The following is an 18,252-nucleotide window of genomic DNA, read 5'->3' as shown; positions in this document are numbered from 1 at the left end:
TATCTACTGTCTGTACGTATATTGTATACCGAATCATTCGAAGCCCCCCTTAGCCAGCCTAGTTAGTTTGGCTGGTAGCGCGTCTGCCTTGTAAGGGCTAGGCCGCGGGTTCAATTCCCGCCCGGGGCGGACTTTATCCTGAACGGATAATGTTTGTTTTTATCCTGAACGGATGAGGTTCGTTCTCGGAACGGCTGGCTTTTTCCTATCCTGTCTTTCTTCTCTCTTCGATTTCGGGACGATAAGACCATAGCTGCAGTTACAGTTCCCTCTGTCAAACCTCTTAAAAAAAAGTTGAGTGTAAAGTTGAGTCCACTCGTAAAATTTGTAGCCAAAACCAAATATCCACCTCTTTTTTTTAAAAAAAATAATAAATAACCGAATGGTTTGTCAAGCGTTGACGAAGTTGGTCAAAATATAAATATTTTGTAGTATGCCTCTCATCAGATGGGCGAGAAGAGACACTATACTTCCCATTTAGGTGCTGGGTCAACACGAGAACGCCAGAAAGTAACCCGTTGAAATATTTGCAATCGAAAAACGAGTACAAATTTTTGTCGATGGTGGGATTCGAACCCGGGACCTTCTGCATGGCAAGCAAGCGCGTTACCACTGGACCAACCGTGCCCCCAACGCGAGATGCGGCCGATCTCTTGCGAGATGCGGCCTTCTCAAGAAATTTGTAGATTATGATGCCAAGTAATTATGTAGATTACGTACTATGTAGTAATATTTACCTAACGTTTGTCCTGGCGCTGTTGACACTAAATTTAACATGAGCATTGAAATGATGTATGTTGAGTGAGGGAAGGTGGATGGTACATTTGAATTCACCACCTGCGAATGAGAACGACAGGAAAATTTAGCAAACTCCGTACCCGAATGGGTTCAATCAATCAATCAATCAATATTTATTTGTACAAATATACAATTGTATGTGGTACAATGTTAAGGCTACGTAGGTACTAATCTAAACTAAAACTAAATCTATAATAATAGGTACCTAATATAATAATCTATAATAATACAATCTGTAATAAGCCCACCGTGTCTGCCATAATAAATATATGCTATATGATGTGCAGGTAAGTAGAGTAGGTAGTGTGAGACGGAGTTAGAGAGAGGTGAAGTGTGAGGTAGGAGGCGAAGTGAGAGGCAGGAGATGAAGTGAGAGGTAGGAGGCGAAGTGAGAGGCAGGAGATGAAGTGAGAGGTAGGAGGCGAAGTGTGAGGTGTTAATTCTAATGCTGCAATAAGTAAGAAACAAGTACCTCTACTAGACTGAATCTAGAAGTGAACACTAATTTTCAATGGGTCGTTCTGATAGTGATGATGAGCCCGAGGAAGACGGAGGATTCTCACTTACCAATATACTCTTTGGTAATATAGATGACTCTGGACAGCTTGAAGAAGATTTCCTCGACAGTGATGTAAAGAAGTCACTCTCAGGATTGTCTCAGCTGGGTCTGAATTCCTTACTCTCTGAGGTGATTGGAAATGAAGAATTACATGCTGACAATAACCTGGAAAACTCCAATGATGATAACACGTAAGTAATGAATCAGGATTTGATCTCCAGTGGGGTTTTAATTCTAAGAAGGTATGTGCTTTGAGTTTTGAGTTCATGCATAGGGTAGGGTGGGGCAAACAGTCTCATTTTTTTCTGTGAGTTTTGCATTTTTTGTTTGACTCACAAACTTAAAACCAAAACCATCTTATAGATAATTTCGTTTTCTTCAAAATGATATTTGATTCAACTGAAAAAAGTTGTTTGAAACTGAAATATTGATCAAAAAGTAAAAAAAGTCAAATGTGTACCTTTGCCCCATTGAATGGGGCAAAAGTACGCACTGTGTACCTTTACCCCACATATACGTATTAGTAGGTAAATGAAGAAAACTTTGAAGTGGAAAATGATGCAAAAAATGAACAGTTTCAATATTTTGAAGTAAAATCAAACAATTTTGTAGTAAAAATTACTCAAAAAATCAAATTAAATCAAAATAGCACAAAAAACCATTTTAATTTTTTTCATATGGGAACTTTGCCCCACAAATTAATGCATACTTTTGCCCTGATGTTGGATATTTTTTTAAATGATTAAATTAAAAATAATCTGCTTACATTTGAGTTAAAGTAATAATCTTGAAATTAAATAAAGGTTTCAAGTTGATATTTATCACCGTTTTCTCAAAAAGTGCCTGCATACCTTTGCCCCATCCTACCCTGTACCATACCTACTTGGGATGAGTATTGATTGTTTTTAAAAAAAAAATAATAATAATAAAAAAATATAAAATAAAATAATAATAATAATGATACCTAATGATATAGGTAAGTAAAGATATAATGGAATAATGATATAATGATGTAATGATATGATATAATGAAATAATGATATAAAGATAATTATAATGATATAGGTAATGATATAATGATGATGATGATAATAATAATAACAAAACAGTTAACATTGAATAAAAGTAGGACTGAAGTCCAGAAATACAATTTGTTCTCTGCTAAATAAAAAATAGAAATCTTCGTACCCATATTTATTTCAGCTCTAATGTTTATTTCAGATTTGATGAAAAATCATCATCAGCTATTGATTACTCCGACATAACTGAAGCTGTAGATGATCTCTCTGAAGCAGAATTAGAAGGAATGGGGATCAACTATGATGCAGATGATGAAGGGCATCTTATGCCTCCTCCATCCAGTAAATTTCTAGAGGAGAGGTCTCTCTGAAGCAGAATTAGAAGGAATGGGGATCAACTATGATGCAGATGATGAAGGGCATCTTATGCCTCCTCCATCCAGTAAATTTTTAGAGGAGAGAATGAAAAGTAAAATCCCATCCCTCTACTGTTGTCATGGGATTTTTCTCGAAAAATCTCGTCCTCAACACGCTCCCCTGTGCTAGATCCGGATTTGTAAGATTTGTTGCTTGGGGTTTGTGTTTGTGGTTTGACGGATCAATGAACAGGTTCATTATCACAAATTTGAATTTTCCCAGAACTTTCCTTGTATGTGATTGGAGGACGCCATCAAACAGTGTTGCCAGATGACCTAAATTATTTCCCCCTACATTTTTGAAATCACGAAAAATCCCCTTACGTACCCTTTTGCTCCTCCGGCTCCTCTCGGGCTCGAGTGGTTGAACTTATCTTGATCAGTGACGATGAACCCAGGGTCCTTGGTTTTGAATCCCACCCAATGCAGAAAAATACCCACTTCTATTGAATATCTATTGACTATGGATATTGAGAAAATTTGTTGAATTAATTATTTAAAACTTACTTCGTTTGATCAAATGATGGGAGGGGGGAGAAGCTAGAGGGATTTCTCTGGAGGGATTTTTTTGTGCCCTTAGCGATGTAAACAAAAGTAAACAAACCAAAATCAAAAAGTTTCAAATTCAAATCCGGAAAGTTCGAAAAAGTTCCTTTTTGTGTCTTTATGCTCTTTATCTCTATATCAAATTCAATACACACCTGAACAGGTAATTCTAATGCTGCAATAAGTAAGAAACAAGTACCTCTACTAGACTGAATCTAGAAGTGAACACTAATTTTCAATGGGTCGTTCTGATAGTGATGATGAGCCCGAGGAAGACGGAGGATTCTCACTTACCAATATACTCTTTGGTAATATAGATGACTCTGGACAGCTTGAAGAAGATTTCCTCGACAGTGATGTAAAGAAGTCACTCTCAGGATTGTCTCAGCTGGGTCTGAATTCCTTACTCTCTGAGGTGATTGGAAATGAAGAATTACATGCTGACAATAACCTGGAAAACTCCAATGATGATAACACGTAAGTAATGAATCAGGATTTGATCTCCAGTGGGGTTTTAATTCTAAGAAGGTATGTGCTTTGAGTTTTGAGTTCATGCATAGGGTAGGGTGGGGCAAACAGCAGTCACCCTAGGGAAAAAGGGCGAATTGACAGAGCTCGATAGGATTTCACATTTATTTCAGATGCGTAACGTACTTTTCATGCAATAGATCAGTTAGGGGCAAACAGTCTCATTTTTTTCTGTGAGTTTTGCATTTTTTGTTTGACTCACAAACTTAAAACCAAAACCATCTTATAGATAATTTTGTTTTCTTCAAAATGATATTTGATTCAACTGAAAAAAGTTGTTTAAAACTGAAATATTGATCAAAAAGTAAAAAAAGTCAAATGTATACCTTTGCCCCATTGAATGGGGCAAAAGTACGCACTGTGTACCTTCACCCCACATATACGTATTAGTAGGTAAATGAAGAAAACTTTGAAGTGGAAAATGATGCAAAAAATGAACAGTTTCAATATTTTGAAGTAAAATCAAACAATTTTGTAGTAAAAATTACTCAAAAAATCAAATTAAATCAAAATAGCACAAAAAACCATTTTAATTTTTTTCATACGACTTCTAGATACCGAGATAAATCGATTTAAATAATACCGATAAATCGTAAAGTTTGACGTCACGACATATGCTCAACAGTTTCAATATTTTGAAGTAAAATCAAACAATTTTGTAGTAAAAATTACTCAAAAAATCAAATCAAATCAAAATAGCACAAAAAAACCATTTTAATTTTTTTTCATATGGGAACTTTGCCCCACAAATTAATGCATACTTTTGCCCTGATGTTGGATATTTTTTTAAATGATTAAATTAAAAATAATCTGCTTACATTTGAGTTAAAGTAATAATCTTGAAATTAAATAAAGGTTTCAAGTTGATATTTATCACCGTTTTCTCAAAAAGTGCCTGCATTCCATACCAAATTTGGTGCTTTCCTGAATAAATGCAGCTTTTGGCCAAAATTGTGACGTTAGGCCACCCACTAATATATATAAAAAAATATAAATAAAATAATAATAATGATACCTAATGATATGGTTAAGTAAAGTATAATGGAATAAATGATATATGATGTAATGTATGATATACATGAATATGATATAAAGATAATTAAATAATGATATAGGTAATGATATAATGATAATAATAATAAAATAACAACAACAACAGTTAACATTGAATAAAAAGTAGGACTGAAGTCCAGAAATACAATTTGTTCTCTGCTAAATAAAATAGAAATCTTAGTACCCATATTTATTTCCGTTCTAATGTTTTTTTCAGATTTGATGAAAATCCATCAGGCTATTGAATTACTCCCGACATAACTGAAGCTGTAGATGATCTCTCTGAAGAAATTAGAAGAATGGGATCAAATATGATGCAGATGATGAAGGGCATCTTCTGCCTGCTCATCCAGTCGTTAATTTTCTAGAGGAGGGAAAGAAGAAAAAGCTGGAAACACCACTAGCTGCTATGTTGCCATCCAAGTATGCTGATATTGATGTGACTCAGTTGTTCCCAGACTTCAGATATGGTCAGGTGAGGAACAGTAATTATGCAGTGATGACTGATATTAACTATCTGGATTATTCATAGCTCAAGTCTGGATATCTATAGATCTGGAATATAAATCCAGATCTGAACTAATCATTTTGGTTTTGGACCTAAAATCCAACATTTCAAAATTAATCCTAATCCCAACAGATCCAAATCTAATTCAGTATTATCCAGATCTCACAGATTTGATCTCTTGATAATGTGAATGATAATCTGAAATCATTTGATGACTCATTGTTCCTATCTTAAGCCTTGGTGGTCAAGAATTCATGACTCTAAGGGGGGAAAAAAAAACAGACTTTTCTTTCTTTTTAGGTGTTAAGATTTTCTCGCCTGTTTGGACCAGGCAAAAAATCCAGTCTGCCTCAAATATGGAGAACTGTGAAGAAGAGGCGGAAGAAACAAAAGAATCAATCTGACAAATCCAAGACCTCCCATTCTGATTCTGATATTGATCAAGGAGGAAGAAAGAAGAAGGGGTGGAATTTGAATATTGCTTCTCCCCCGCCAGCAGAACTTTGTGAAAGTGATGATGAGGTAATCTATGTAAATTTGAATTGATTTAGGCCCTTTACACATTGGAAGAATAGACATATAAGTATAAGTATATAAGTATAAGTAGGTATATAAGTATAAGTAGTGCTTTATAGACTGTCAGCTTAGAACAAGTTGTTCCATTATACCAACAGACATGTGAGTTTTAGTAGCACATTGGGTTAAAGGATACACCAATCAGCTATTATTGAAAATTATTATGCATATGCATTAGAAAATGTTACTTGTGGTCTAAAAATCAAATTAGTCTAATCCATTTTTTTTTTTTATGCTAAATGATTCAAGTCCATAATTATATGCGTACATAATAGGAAAAAAATAAATAATAATAATAATTGTTAATTTTCCCTGACTTTTCCAGATCAAATTTTTGAAACCATGTGAGGAGAAGCCCAATGCCAATTCTCCATTCAGTAGCAATCAAATGGACCCGAATGACCTTGGACCTAGAGCTGCAGACTGGAGGTTTGGCCCAGCCCAAATTTGGTATGACATGCTTGATGTTCCTGAGACAGGTGATGGATTCAACTATGGATTCAAAGTCAAAGAAAAGGTAAGGAGCCAGCCTAGTTAGCTTGGTTGGTAGCGCATCTGCCTTGTAAGTGCTAGGCCGCGGGTTCGATTTCCGTCTGCGGAGTTCGATTCCCATTATCCTGAAGGGATAATGTTTGTTCTCGGAACGGCTGGCGTTCTCCTATCCTGTATTCCTTCTCTCTTCAATTTCGGGACGATAGGACCTTAGCAGTTACAGTTCCCTTGTGAAACCTCTTTAAAAAAAAAAGGTAAGGACTTGAGGTAAAATAGGTACCACATGAAAGGAGTATCTAGATTTTGGATACACTAGTTCCAAAGAGATTGTGGTTAAGCAGCATCTTGTATGGTGGCATTGGCATGCGAACTTGAAGACTGGCATGTGGACTATTAAGGCCTAATACATGGTGACATGCGAACTAAAAAGAGTTCGAAGCATGTCCTGGCCTATAAAACACCATATAGAGTTTTGAGGTTTTGTGGCCTTTTTATGTATTTCAGAAAGAGGAAGAAGCCCAATGCCAATTCTCCATTCAGTAGCAATCAAATGGACCCGAATGACCTTGGACCTAGAGCTGCAGACTGGAGGTTTGGCCCCGCCCAAATTTGGTATGACATGCTTGATGTTCCTGAGACAGGTGATGGATTCAACTATGGATTCAAAGTCAAAGAAAAGGTAAGGAGCCAGCCTAGTTAGCTTGGTTGGTAGCACGTCTACTTTTTAGCGCTAGGCTGTGGATTCAATTCCCGTCCGGGGCGGATTTTTATCCTGAAGGGATAATGTTCGTTCTCGGAACGGCTGGGCGTTCTCCTATCCTGTATTCCTTCTCTCTTCAATTTCGGGACGATGGGACCTTAGCAGTTACAGTTCCCTTGTGAAACCTGTTTAAAGAAAGGTAAGGACTTGAGGTAAAATAGGTACCACATGAAAGGAGTATCTAGATTTTGGATACACCAGTTCCAAAGAGATTGTGGTCAAGCAGCACCTTGCATGGTGGTATTGGCATGCGAACTTGAAGACTGGCATGGGGACTATTAAGGCCTAATACATGGTGACATGCGAACTAAAAAGAGTTCGAAGCACCTCCTGGCCTATAAAACATCATATAGAGTTTTGAGGTTTTGTGGCCTTTTTATGTATTTCAGAAAGAGGCACATGAAGAGGAAGAAGAAAGCAAAGATAAAAAGAAGACAGAAGGTGGGGAGTTTCCTGATGATGCATATCTAATGATCTCACAGCTGAAATGGGAAGATGATGTTATATGGAATGGAGATGATGTCAAACACAAGGTATGTATGGGGCCAGGCTATTCGTACGAATTTTTCTACCCATTTCCAGATTTTGAAAATTTGGACCAATTGCAATACTTTCTCATTACATAGAAATCAGATTTGAGTAATGAAAATGACTGATTCTGATTGATTCTTTGGTGAAAATTCTTGACAATTGACCATTTGTCCACAGAAGCAGACTTCTAAAACTGTGGATTCTTTATTTTTATTTTAATTTCTATTTTACTAGATTTTTTTAATTACCTACCTAATGATGGATATTTGGTGATTTTCTCCCCTAGATAAACAAGAACAGTAGCAAGATCAACGCAGCAGGCTGGGTTCCCAGTGGGGGTAATAGAACTGCCCAGGCATTCAGTCAACCGGGTAAAGGTGTGTCTCCCCTTACTGGAGGAGCAGTGAGGTTCCCCTCTAGTCAGATCAATACACCCACCAGCAAGATGAAGTCGTAAGTTTATTTCAAGATGAGTTTATTGTATAAAACTTTGATCACGCTGGTAATTGAATAATACACTAGACCAGTGTGATCATGCATTTCGGTCATGACCAGTCTGATTTTAAACTTCGTTTGCTCTTGGATTAAGCGATCTCATTGGCTAACTTCTTTGAAATGAAACAATCAGATTAGTCCAAGAGTTAAACATGAACCAAGTTTAAACTCTGATTCTGGTCCTAGCCATTAGTGTCTTACTTTTGTACTTTCTTTTCCAAGAGGTTTGATAGAGGGAACTGCAACTGATGACCAGTCTGATTTTAAACTTCGTTTGCTCTTGGATTAAGCGATCTCATTGGCTAACTTCTTTGAAATGAAACAATCAGATTAGTCAATCCAAGAGTTAAACATGAACCAAGTTTAAACTCTGATTCTGGTCCTAGCCATTAGTGTCTTACTTTTTTGCTTTCTTTTCCAAGAGGTTTGATAGAGGGAACTGCAACTATCAAGATCTTATCGTTCCAAAATCGAAGAGAGAAGGAAGACAGGATAGGAGAAAGCCAGCCGTTCCGAGAACGAACATTATCCGTTCAGGATGAAGTCTGCCCCGGGCGGGAATCGAACCCGCGGCCTAGTGTTTATGTGGCAGACGCGCTACCAACTAAGCTTACTAGGCTGGAGTGTCTTACCTTGTGTAACTATTTGGGACAACTTATACTGTGAAAATATAATACATACAGGTTGTTTTTAATTTTTCAGTTCCAGCAAGATGCATGCCAGGCCCCAGGATGAAAATCAAGACGACACCTGGTACTCAATCTTTCCTGTTGAAAATGAAGAACTGGTGTATGGCATTTGGGAAGACGAGTTGTACTGTGACAATATAACACATGTTATGTTAAATTTTTCAGTTCCAGCAAGATGCATGCCCGACCCCAGGATGAAAATCAAGATGACACCTGGTACTCAATCTTCCCTGTTGAAAATGAAGAACTGGTGTATGGCATTTGGGAAGACGAGGTACCTATTGTGTCATGTTACTTTTTTATTTTATTATTTACTTATTATTAATTAAAAAAAAAAAAAAAAAAAACGCTTGAAAAATAATCCAGGTTAGAAAAGAGGTTAAACAACCTCTTTCTCGTCGTTTTCTCGTGAAAAGAGGACCGAAAAGGACCTATCAGGGGCTGACAAAAAGGTAAAACTTCATTTACTTATACATAATTTTCTCTTTATTTTATGGAACTTCACAAAGTTACTGAGTCATCAATCAAGTTATTTATGTACATATTGTTCCTGTCGTTTCTGTTCTAGGTGATATGGGATGCGGAAAACATGCCGTTCATTCCCAAACCCAAGATCCTCACTCTGGATCCCAACGATGAAAACATAATCCTGGGTATACCAAACGATGTAGATCCTGCTAAGCAACGACTAGACTCGGCCACTCCGGTTAAAGTGAAGATACCATTCACAAAGTTACTGAGTCATCCATCAAGTTATTTATGTACATATTGTTCCTGTCGTTTCTGTTCTAGGTGATATGGGATGCGGAAAATATGCCGTTCATTCCCAAGCCCAAGATCCTAACTCTGGATCCCAACGATGAAAACATAATATTGGGCATACCCAACGATGTAGATCCTGCTAAGCAACGGCTAGACTCGGCCACTCCGGTCAAAGTCAAGATACCGCATCCTCATGTGAAGAAATCGAAAATATTGCTCGGTATGTATATACTTACGCTGTGGCTGGGGGACGTTGAACAGGGAGTATACCAGCATTACCAGCCTGAAATTTCCTTTGCTAAAGAAATAGCAAAGGTTGAGTGCGGAGGGCATCTTTATAGCCCAAACCAAATGTCAGCCCAAAGCAGTCACCCTAGGGAAAAAGGGCGAATTGACAGAGCTCGATAGGATTTCACATTTATTTCAGATGCGTAACGTACTTTTCATGCAATTAATGAAGCTAATTTGTTTTGATGTTACAGGTAAGGCTGGAGTTATCAATGTCCTGGAAGAAGACACGCCTCCTCCCCCATCCAAGTCTCCTAATCGTGATCCATTTAACGTCGCTAATGATGCTTACTATCAGCCACGTACCAGTGATACCGCTATCCGACTCAAAGTAGGAGGTCCTAACCTTATCCAACACTCTATACCTGTTGTAGAGTTACGTCCTCCATTTGTACAAACACATATGGGACCTATCAGATTGAGAAACTTCCATCGACCTCCTATGAAGAGATACTCTCATGGTGCCCTTGCCAGTCCTATCCATCATCCAGTGAATGGACTACTGAAACTTATCAAGAAGAAAGCGAAGCAGAGAGAAGCTGAACGTATAGCATCAGGAGGAGGTGATGTATTCTTCATGAGAACACCAGAGGACTTGACAGGCAAGGATGGAGAGTTGGTGTTTGTAGAGTTCAGTGAAGAACATCCATCCCTCATCAATCAGGTGGGCATGTGCTCCAAGATCAAGAACTATTACAAAAGGAAAGCAGCCAAGGATCAGGGACCACATCATTTCAAGTACGGTGAAATAGCGCTAGCACACACCTCTCCATTCTTAGGTGTGTTACCTCCGGGCAAATATATTCAGGCTGTTGAGAATAATATGTACAGATCTCCTATCTACGAGCATAACATGCTACCGACCGACTTCTTGGTTATCAGAACACGTCATCAATACTATGTCAGATCTGTGGATGCTATCTTCACTGCAGGACAGCTTTGTCCTCTCTATGAAGTACCAGGACCCAATTCTAAACGAGCCAACAATTTTGTCCGAGATTTTCTGCAAGTATCAGATATGGTCAGGTGAGGAACAGTAATTATGCAGTGATGACTGATATTAACTATCTGGATTATTCATAGCTCAAGTCTGGATATCTGAACTAATCATTTTGGTTTTGGACCTAAAATCTAACATTTCAAAATTAATCCTAATCCCAACAGATCCAAATCTAATCCAGTATTATCCAGATCCCACAGATTTGATCTCTTGATAATGCGGAGGATAATCTGAAATCATTTGATGACTCATTGTTCCTCTCTTAAGCTTAGGTGGTCAAGAATTCATGAGTCTAAGGAAATGAAAAAAAAAACAACACTTTTCTTTCTTTTTAGGTGTTGAGATTTTCTCGCCTGTTTGGACCAGGCAAAAAATCCAGTCTGCCTCAAATATGGAGAACAGTGAAGAAGAGACGGAAGAAACAAAAGAATCAATCTGACAAATCCAAGACCTCCAATTCTGATTCTGATATTGATCCAGGAGGAAGAAAGAAGAAGGGGTGGAATTTGAATATTGCTTCTCCCCCGCCAGCAGAACTTTGTGAAAGTGATGATGAGGTAATCTATGTAAATTTGAATTGATTCTACGAGCATAACATGCTACCGACCGACTTCTTGGTTATCAGAACACGTCATCAATACTATGTCAGATCTGTGGATGCTATCTTCACCGCAGGACAGCTTTGTCCTCTCTATGAAGTGCCTGGACCTAATTCCAAACGAGCCAACAATTTTGTCCGAGATTTTCTGCAAGTTTTTATCTATCGATTATTTTGGAAAAGCAAAGATCATCCAAAACGTATCAAGATGGATGATATACGGAGAGCATTCCCTACTCATTCTGAAAGTAGTATTCGGAAGAGACTCAAGCTGTGTGCGGATTTCAAACGAACAGGTATGGATTCCAACTGGTGGGTTATCAAGCCAGACTTCCGCTTACCTTCTGAAGAAGAAATCCGTGCCATGGTCTCTCCAGAACAATGTTGTGCTTACTTCAGTATGATAGCAGCTGAACAGAGACTCAAGGATGCTGGCTATGGAGAAAAGTTTATATTTACTCCTCAGGATGACGATGATGAAGACATTCAACTCAAGATGGATGACGAGGTAAAAGTAGCACCATGGAATACGACGCGAGCCTATATCCAAGCAATGCGAGGGAAATGTTTGTTACAACTCACAGGACCTGCTGATCCTACGGGATGTGGTGAAGGGTTCTCCTATGTGAGAGTTCCTAACAAACCGACACAGAACAAAGAGGAGCAGGAGCAACAACCCAAGAGAATGGTGACAGGAACGGATGCTGATCTGAGAAGATTATCTCTCAACAATGCCAAAGCTTTGCTAAGGAAGTTTGGTGTCCCGGAGGAAGAAATCAAGAAATTGTCTCGGTGGGAAGTGATAGATGTGGTAAGAACATTGTCTACAGAGAAAGCCAAGGCTGGTGAAGAAGGAATGACTAAATTCTCTCGAGGCAATCGATTTTCCATAGCAGAACATCAAGAACGCTACAAAGAAGAATGTCAGCGTATATTTGATCTCCAGAATAGAGTGTTGTCCTCTCATTGTCTACAGAGAAAGCCAAGGCTGGTGAAGAAGGAATGACTAAATTCTCTCGAGGCAATCGATTTTCCATAGCAGAACATCAAGAGCGCTACAAAGAAGAATGTCAGCGTATATTTGATCTTCAGAATAGAGTGTTGTCCTCCCAGGAAGTTTTGTCTACAGATGAGGATGAGTCTGATGATGAAGATAGTAGTGACATGGAGGAGATGGGAAAAAATATTGAAAATATGTTGGCCAATAAAAAGACAAGTGTACAGTTGTCACTGGAAAAAGAAGAACAAGAAAGACAGGAACTTCGGAAAATGATTATGGGTGAAGGGGATGATAAGAAAAACAAAGATAAAAAGAAAGAAGACGACGATAACTTGATCTCATCTCAATATAACGATCATCCTGGCAGAGTTCTCAAGATCTATCGAACATTCCGTGACGCTGATGGCTAATCTTGTTGTTCTGTATATATTTATTGTACCTATACTTTTGTAAATATTCCAAATAAAAAGAGTTAAATAATAATAATAATAATAAAGCCGATTCGGAGTGAGCCACGCCGCAGGCGAAATTTCTGGTCTACAATCTTCAGAAATGGAAATTCTAATCTTCAGCTTCGGACGACAAATTTTCCACCAAGTGTGAACCATTAGCCGCATAGAGTATGAAACGAGATGAGACGTGGGATGGAGAAGGTGGGCAGTAAGAAAGGAACGAAGGTCTTTCGCCAACAGTCAGGGTTACAGACTGAGGACTAGGAGATCACAGGTTCGATATGATGGGACAGGACTTGTCGGTCCCAGCCACAAGAGATCAGGGTGTCGGTTCCGGGTACCCAAGTGAGACCTCGTACGTAGTCTTGATGTTTGACGTCCGAGTAGATTATACTGGGTGCCGCAGAAGGCTCCTTCATGTCTAGAACGCGGACACACGTGTCATCGGCACACACCGCCACCCTGTAACAATTAATCCAATTTAAAATGAAACTTTTTTTTTTCTTTTTCAAAGAAGTTTGATAGAAGGAACTGTACCTACTGTCGTCCTTAAATACAGAGTATAAGTAAAAAAAAGTAGCTAGGCCTTTAGCTACGAAGTCTCTGTATCTCTTAGGGAATGTGGTCATAAAAAAAGGTTCTATAGGTATTCTTGGGAACGGTTAAGAATTTTGAAGTTTTCCATTTTTATTATTGTTTAAATTAACGCACCCCGTCTGTACACGGGAAAAGCTAAAGAAAAAGAAGTTTTTTACTTATTTAAATTAAATGTTTTAGAATAATAATAAAATTAATATACTCACAGGTTCTTGTGAACAACAACTCGATGTATAGGACGGGGTGAGGACACGGACGTGTGAGAAAGCAGCACTCTATTCCTCGTATCAATACAGCACAACTCTCCCATGGTAGATCCTATCACCACATCTGTGTCACCGTACCACGCCACTGACTTCAAACCGATAGCGATGTCTTCGTAGATCACTAGAAAAGAAAGTCAACAGGCTAGAACTAGACAGTAGAAACCTAGAAACGCTAGTAGAGCCGTATTTTCTTATCGAACTTTTTTTTTTTTTAATTTTTCATCAAAAAATCGCAAAATTTCACTCAGAGGCCCTCTTTCAGATAACTATTGAAAATACATAAGTGTCATACTGGCCTGTGGCAGCAAGTGTGGACGTCCAAAGCGGAATTTCTTTAGTAAAATAAAAAAGTTCCATAATAAAATACAGCTTAGTTGGTCAAAAATATAGACCTTAGTCTGTGTCACCGTACCACGCCACTGACTTCAAACCGATAGCGATGTCTTCGTAGATCACTAGAAAAGAAAGTTCAGGCTAGAACTAGACAGTAGAAACCTAGAAACGCTAGTAGAGCCGTATTTTCTTATCGAACTTTTTTTCTTTTTCTTTTTTTAATTTTTCATCAAAAAATCGCAAAATTTCACTCAGAGGCCCTCTTTCAGATAACCGTTGAAAATACATAAGTGTCATACTGGCCTGTGGCAGCAAGTGTGGATGTCCAAAGCGGAATTTCTTTAGTGGAATAAAAAAGTTCCATAATAAAATACAGCTTAGTTGGTCAAAAATATAGACCTTAGAAATAAGGTCCCTAAAGACCCAATAAGACCCCGATATAATCAGCATTTTTTTTTTTCTTCTACAGGTTGATCAACATTTTTTTCCAAAATTCATTAGAACTGGACAAAGTGTTTGAAAGCTATCGAAGAACAGACAGGTACACAGATAAACTGAGTACAAACATTGTAGGTAGACTTTACTACCTAGACTTCTACACTACCAAGCGAAAAGACATTATTTTTTTTTTTTTTTTTTTTTTTGTTATTATTATTTTTTTTCTACAGGTTGATCAACATTTTTTTCCAAAATAGAACTGGACAAAGCATTTGAAAGCTATCGAAGAACAGACAGGTACACAGATAGTTAAACTGAGTACAAACATTGTAGGTAGACTTTACTAGACTTCTACACTACCAAGCCAAAAGACATTGTCATTTTTGTGTGGAATTCATATCAAGTTGATCATTACCTTGTGCTGGTTTTGTCATCCTTGTATCCCACAGGAGGGCAGCCCCATCCAAGGAGCAGCTGGCAAATATGTTGCCTCCAGACGATTCATGCTTCATAGCTACATTGGTCACATGATCCTTGTGTGCAGGTCGGTAGGTATGCTCTGACATTAGATCCTTGTCTGAAGACACATCCCAAACCTTGATACTAATAGAATAAACAGAACATGATGTGTTAGGATTAGAATCAAACACGCTGAGATCTTTTTTTTATTATTTTAATTAATCAACCTGAAGTCACTGGCTTGAATTTAATGTTTTTTTTTCTTTTTCTTCCTGAAATTGTGAGTTGTTTTAGGGGAGAGGGGTCCACTCTCCTCACTTGTTCTTTTCCTACATACACAAAAAGCCCACTCAGAGGCTTAGGTGTAAGGGCAAACAGCCCTAAGGGATGGGTTAAGCTTCTATGAATCTGTTCTCTTTTTATAATTATAGTTTTCTTCAAGAACATGTAGCTCTGTTTCAATGTCATCTTTCAGTCTACCTTCATTTACCCCCAACATATCTTACCATTTATCCATGCTCCCAGTCACAGCTTTTTGTTTGTCTTGAGAGACACTCACAGACAAAACAGCATGGTCATGTTCACTTCTGGAAGACTCAACTGTAAATCTGGAATGCTCCTCCTTGATGGTTTGGTCTTTGTGCAAGTGTAGAATACTCACCATTCCCAGGTCTTCACCTATGATCACCTGAAATTATTTCAACCACATCAGGTCAAATGTCACAGTACATACTGTTGGGTTGTGATCCAACAGCAGCCTATAAATTATCCTAAAATAAAATAGGTACATGAACTTGAGCCTGAAATTAAAATACAATGACAAAAATACCAAATCATGGATACATGATAGGGCATACCCATACATACCTTGTTTTCTGATAAGAATTTGCCATCACAGATACCACTATCACAGTTGAGTCCAGAATATACCTTCTCTCTTTGTGGGGCATTGCCAGGTTCAAGAAAATACCATATAGATCCTGTCCAATAACAACCATTCAGATTTGAAGACCCCAGAAGAAGTTCTCCGTCTGCAATAAAAGCAGGTTCAAGAAAATACCATATAGATCCTGTCCAATAACAACCATTCAGATTTGAAGACCCCAGAAGAAGTTCTCCGTCTGCAATGAACCAAATACAAGACAGTCAAGGAATGGTAATTACACAATCTAATTCTTTTTCACACTGCAAGAAATAACAAATGAATGAAATAATCCAACTATCAATGTTTTCAGACTCAATTTTCCATGCTTATTATAAATGTAACTGACCAACTACTTTCACTTTTTGTTAATAGGCATATCAGATATAGGAATTTTCTCAGTAATTGTTTTTTTATCCTAATAAACTCTTAATAACCTATTGTTATTTAAGGAATAAAGTAAAATTGAATTTGGTTGTTGGTATTAGACTTTAACTTTTATTTTTCATTTTAACATAACATTTCAACACACATTTTTGCAAACTTTCCCTAAAATTGAAAATTTGTTAAATTCAAACATTTCCGCGCTTAAGAAGCGTGAGAAGTTAGCACTCAAACAAGAAGCGATCGAAAGCTAACTTCTCAAATGTAAACAAATGATAAAAAAAAAAAAAAGCAGGATCAGGAAAGAAAAGTAGAAAAGTGATTTTCCCAGATTTCCACTTCCAGTTCCAGTTCCTAGGTAGGTACGTACAAATAAGTATACACTCCTTTAACTCTCCAGGTAAGTAGATTCTCCTTTACTTCATAACAAGCCGAATTTTCTAACTTCCTAAAGTAAGCCATCCTTGCTCTTGGCTGTGTTCCTTTCCTGACGGCTGCAGTCACTATCTGGGACCTATCTCACACTGTTTGAAGGACCCCCTTTGGACACCCAGAGTTAATATCTGGTCTCTTTAAATGTCCTTAGACTCCCATCTTTGTCTGGGTATTTACACTGCTCCCATTTCTGAATCCCACTCAGGCTGGGTGAGGTTGATGTGAGGTGGGTAGCTTGTTGCTGAAAAGATACATTTAGGTTGTGGTTATGTACCGGGTTGAGATAACGCTTACAAGGAAGGCGTGCTTTCTTATTTGATACCAGTAACTAGAATGGGCTGGCATTATGGATTGAGGTTTTGATATGTATAGGCACTGATAATAGGAATAATGTAATTAGGAGAAAAAAAATAAAGCACCAGTTTGGGTAAATTATGTACAAATGATGTGATCCTTTACTGTTCTTCAAGTTTAGTACTTACAGGTTAAATATTTGAATATTGTAATAAAAATGTGCTGTATAAATGGGAATCTTCCAATAATGACCGACTCTGAATAGCAACTACACTGTCCATTTCTGGAACCACTGCCTAGACTTTGGATTGAGGGTTGAGATGAGCTCAGACTAGGTGAGGCAGGATATTGTTTCTACAGTTTGGCATGGGAGTGGCAACTTAAAAACAAGGCAAGTTTACCACCCTTGCCTATATCAACCAGGTAGGTACATAACCACAACCTTAAGCTAAATCTCCTGTCACTACAAAGACGACAAGGATGGAGGCCATCGTGTTATCCATGGCGGCATGGATATCGTCAGATACCTTGAGAAGCGCGGAACACGTACTATGACCAGTGACCAGTACTATGACCATATTAAACATTTATTCGGTAGGCAAATAGGTACAACTTGCTAATATTGATTTACCCGTTTTCAGATTCAACATGTCTTTAGCTGATGAGCTGCTGGCTGATATGGAGGATGAGGAGGAAGATAATGAAGGTGGAGAAGAAATGGCAGCAGATGGCATGGAAACGGAACCTGATGATGTGAAACCTGATGTGCATAAAATAATTGAGCAAGATATCAAGGTACTTTTGTAGATAGATATACTTTATGAATACTAAAGACAGGGAAAACAGGAACATATTCAATTTTTTTTGTACTTATTAGAAAGAAGATCTAAACAGGCTTTTCATTAATTAAATACTTTATTTATTTATTTATTTTTGAGTGATATGTTTTAAATGCTGGTAAATTAATTTTATTTGTGCTAGGGTGTCAGGTGCAGGTGTCAGAGACTGTTGTAAAAGAAAAAAAAAAAAAAAAAAAAAAAAAAAAAAACAACAT

At 37.8% G+C, this 18,252-nt stretch overlaps 3 protein-coding genes across 3 annotated transcripts in view; 2 read left to right on the top strand and 1 right to left on the bottom strand.

The window, feature by feature from the left end:
• Positions 1–1,309: 1,309 nt before the first annotated feature.
• On the top strand, positions 1,310–12,624 carry LOC103506256 (transcription initiation factor TFIID subunit 1). Its single transcript, XM_026821347.1, has 12 exons — positions 1,310–1,548; positions 2,579–2,681; positions 2,731–2,836; positions 5,294–5,394; positions 5,728–5,949; positions 6,329–6,520; positions 7,645–7,788; positions 8,073–8,239; positions 9,136–9,244; positions 9,763–9,952; positions 10,215–10,873; positions 11,617–12,624. Exons 1-12 carry the CDS (start codon positions 1,310–1,312, stop codon positions 12,622–12,624), a joined length of 3,240 nt encoding a protein of 1,079 aa, XP_026677148.1.
• Positions 12,625–13,190: 566 nt separating this feature from the next.
• LOC108252015 (methylosome protein 50) overlaps positions 13,191–18,252 on the bottom strand; it is a 16,962-nt gene continuing 11,900 nt past the window's right edge. Inside the window, exons 4-8 of the mRNA XM_017442791.2 lie at positions 16,031–16,194; positions 15,670–15,851; positions 15,120–15,307; positions 13,874–14,054; positions 13,191–13,532 (exon numbers count right to left, since the gene is read on the bottom strand). Coding sequence (XP_017298280.2) covers positions 13,331–13,532; positions 13,874–14,054; positions 15,120–15,307; positions 15,670–15,851; positions 16,031–16,194 — 917 coding nt within the window. The 3' untranslated portion in view covers positions 13,191–13,330. The remainder of the gene's footprint in view (positions 13,533–13,873; positions 14,055–15,119; positions 15,308–15,669; positions 15,852–16,030; positions 16,195–18,252) is intronic.
• LOC103506255 (U4/U6 small nuclear ribonucleoprotein Prp31) overlaps positions 16,721–18,252 on the top strand; it is an 18,339-nt gene continuing 16,807 nt past the window's right edge. Inside the window, exons 1-2 of the mRNA XM_017442792.2 lie at positions 16,721–16,827; positions 17,840–17,993. Coding sequence (XP_017298281.1) covers positions 17,847–17,993 — 147 coding nt within the window. The 5' untranslated portion in view covers positions 16,721–16,827; positions 17,840–17,846. The remainder of the gene's footprint in view (positions 16,828–17,839; positions 17,994–18,252) is intronic.

The sequence above is a fragment of the Diaphorina citri genome, unplaced genomic scaffold (genome assembly GCF_000475195.1).
Source record: "Diaphorina citri unplaced genomic scaffold, Diaci psyllid genome assembly version 1.1 scaffold224, whole genome shotgun sequence".
Taxonomy (NCBI): Eukaryota; Metazoa; Arthropoda; class Insecta; order Hemiptera; family Psyllidae; genus Diaphorina; species Diaphorina citri.
Note: the sequence above shows the minus strand (reverse complement) of the source record. Positions and strands in the feature narration are given on the sequence as shown.

Bases quoted from the DNA above. Each gene is read 5' to 3' on its own strand.
- LOC103506256 (XM_026821347.1), top strand. From the start codon at position 1,310: ATGGGTCGTTCTGATAGTGATGATGAGCCCGAGGAAGACGGAGGATTC. The intron at 7,789-8,072 runs GTATGTATGGGG...TTTCTCCCCTAG, and splicing joins GAGATGATGTCAAACACAAG to ATAAACAAGAACAGTAGCAA. The intron at 9,245-9,762 runs GTACCTATTGTG...TTTCTGTTCTAG, and splicing joins ATGGCATTTGGGAAGACGAG to GTGATATGGGATGCGGAAAA.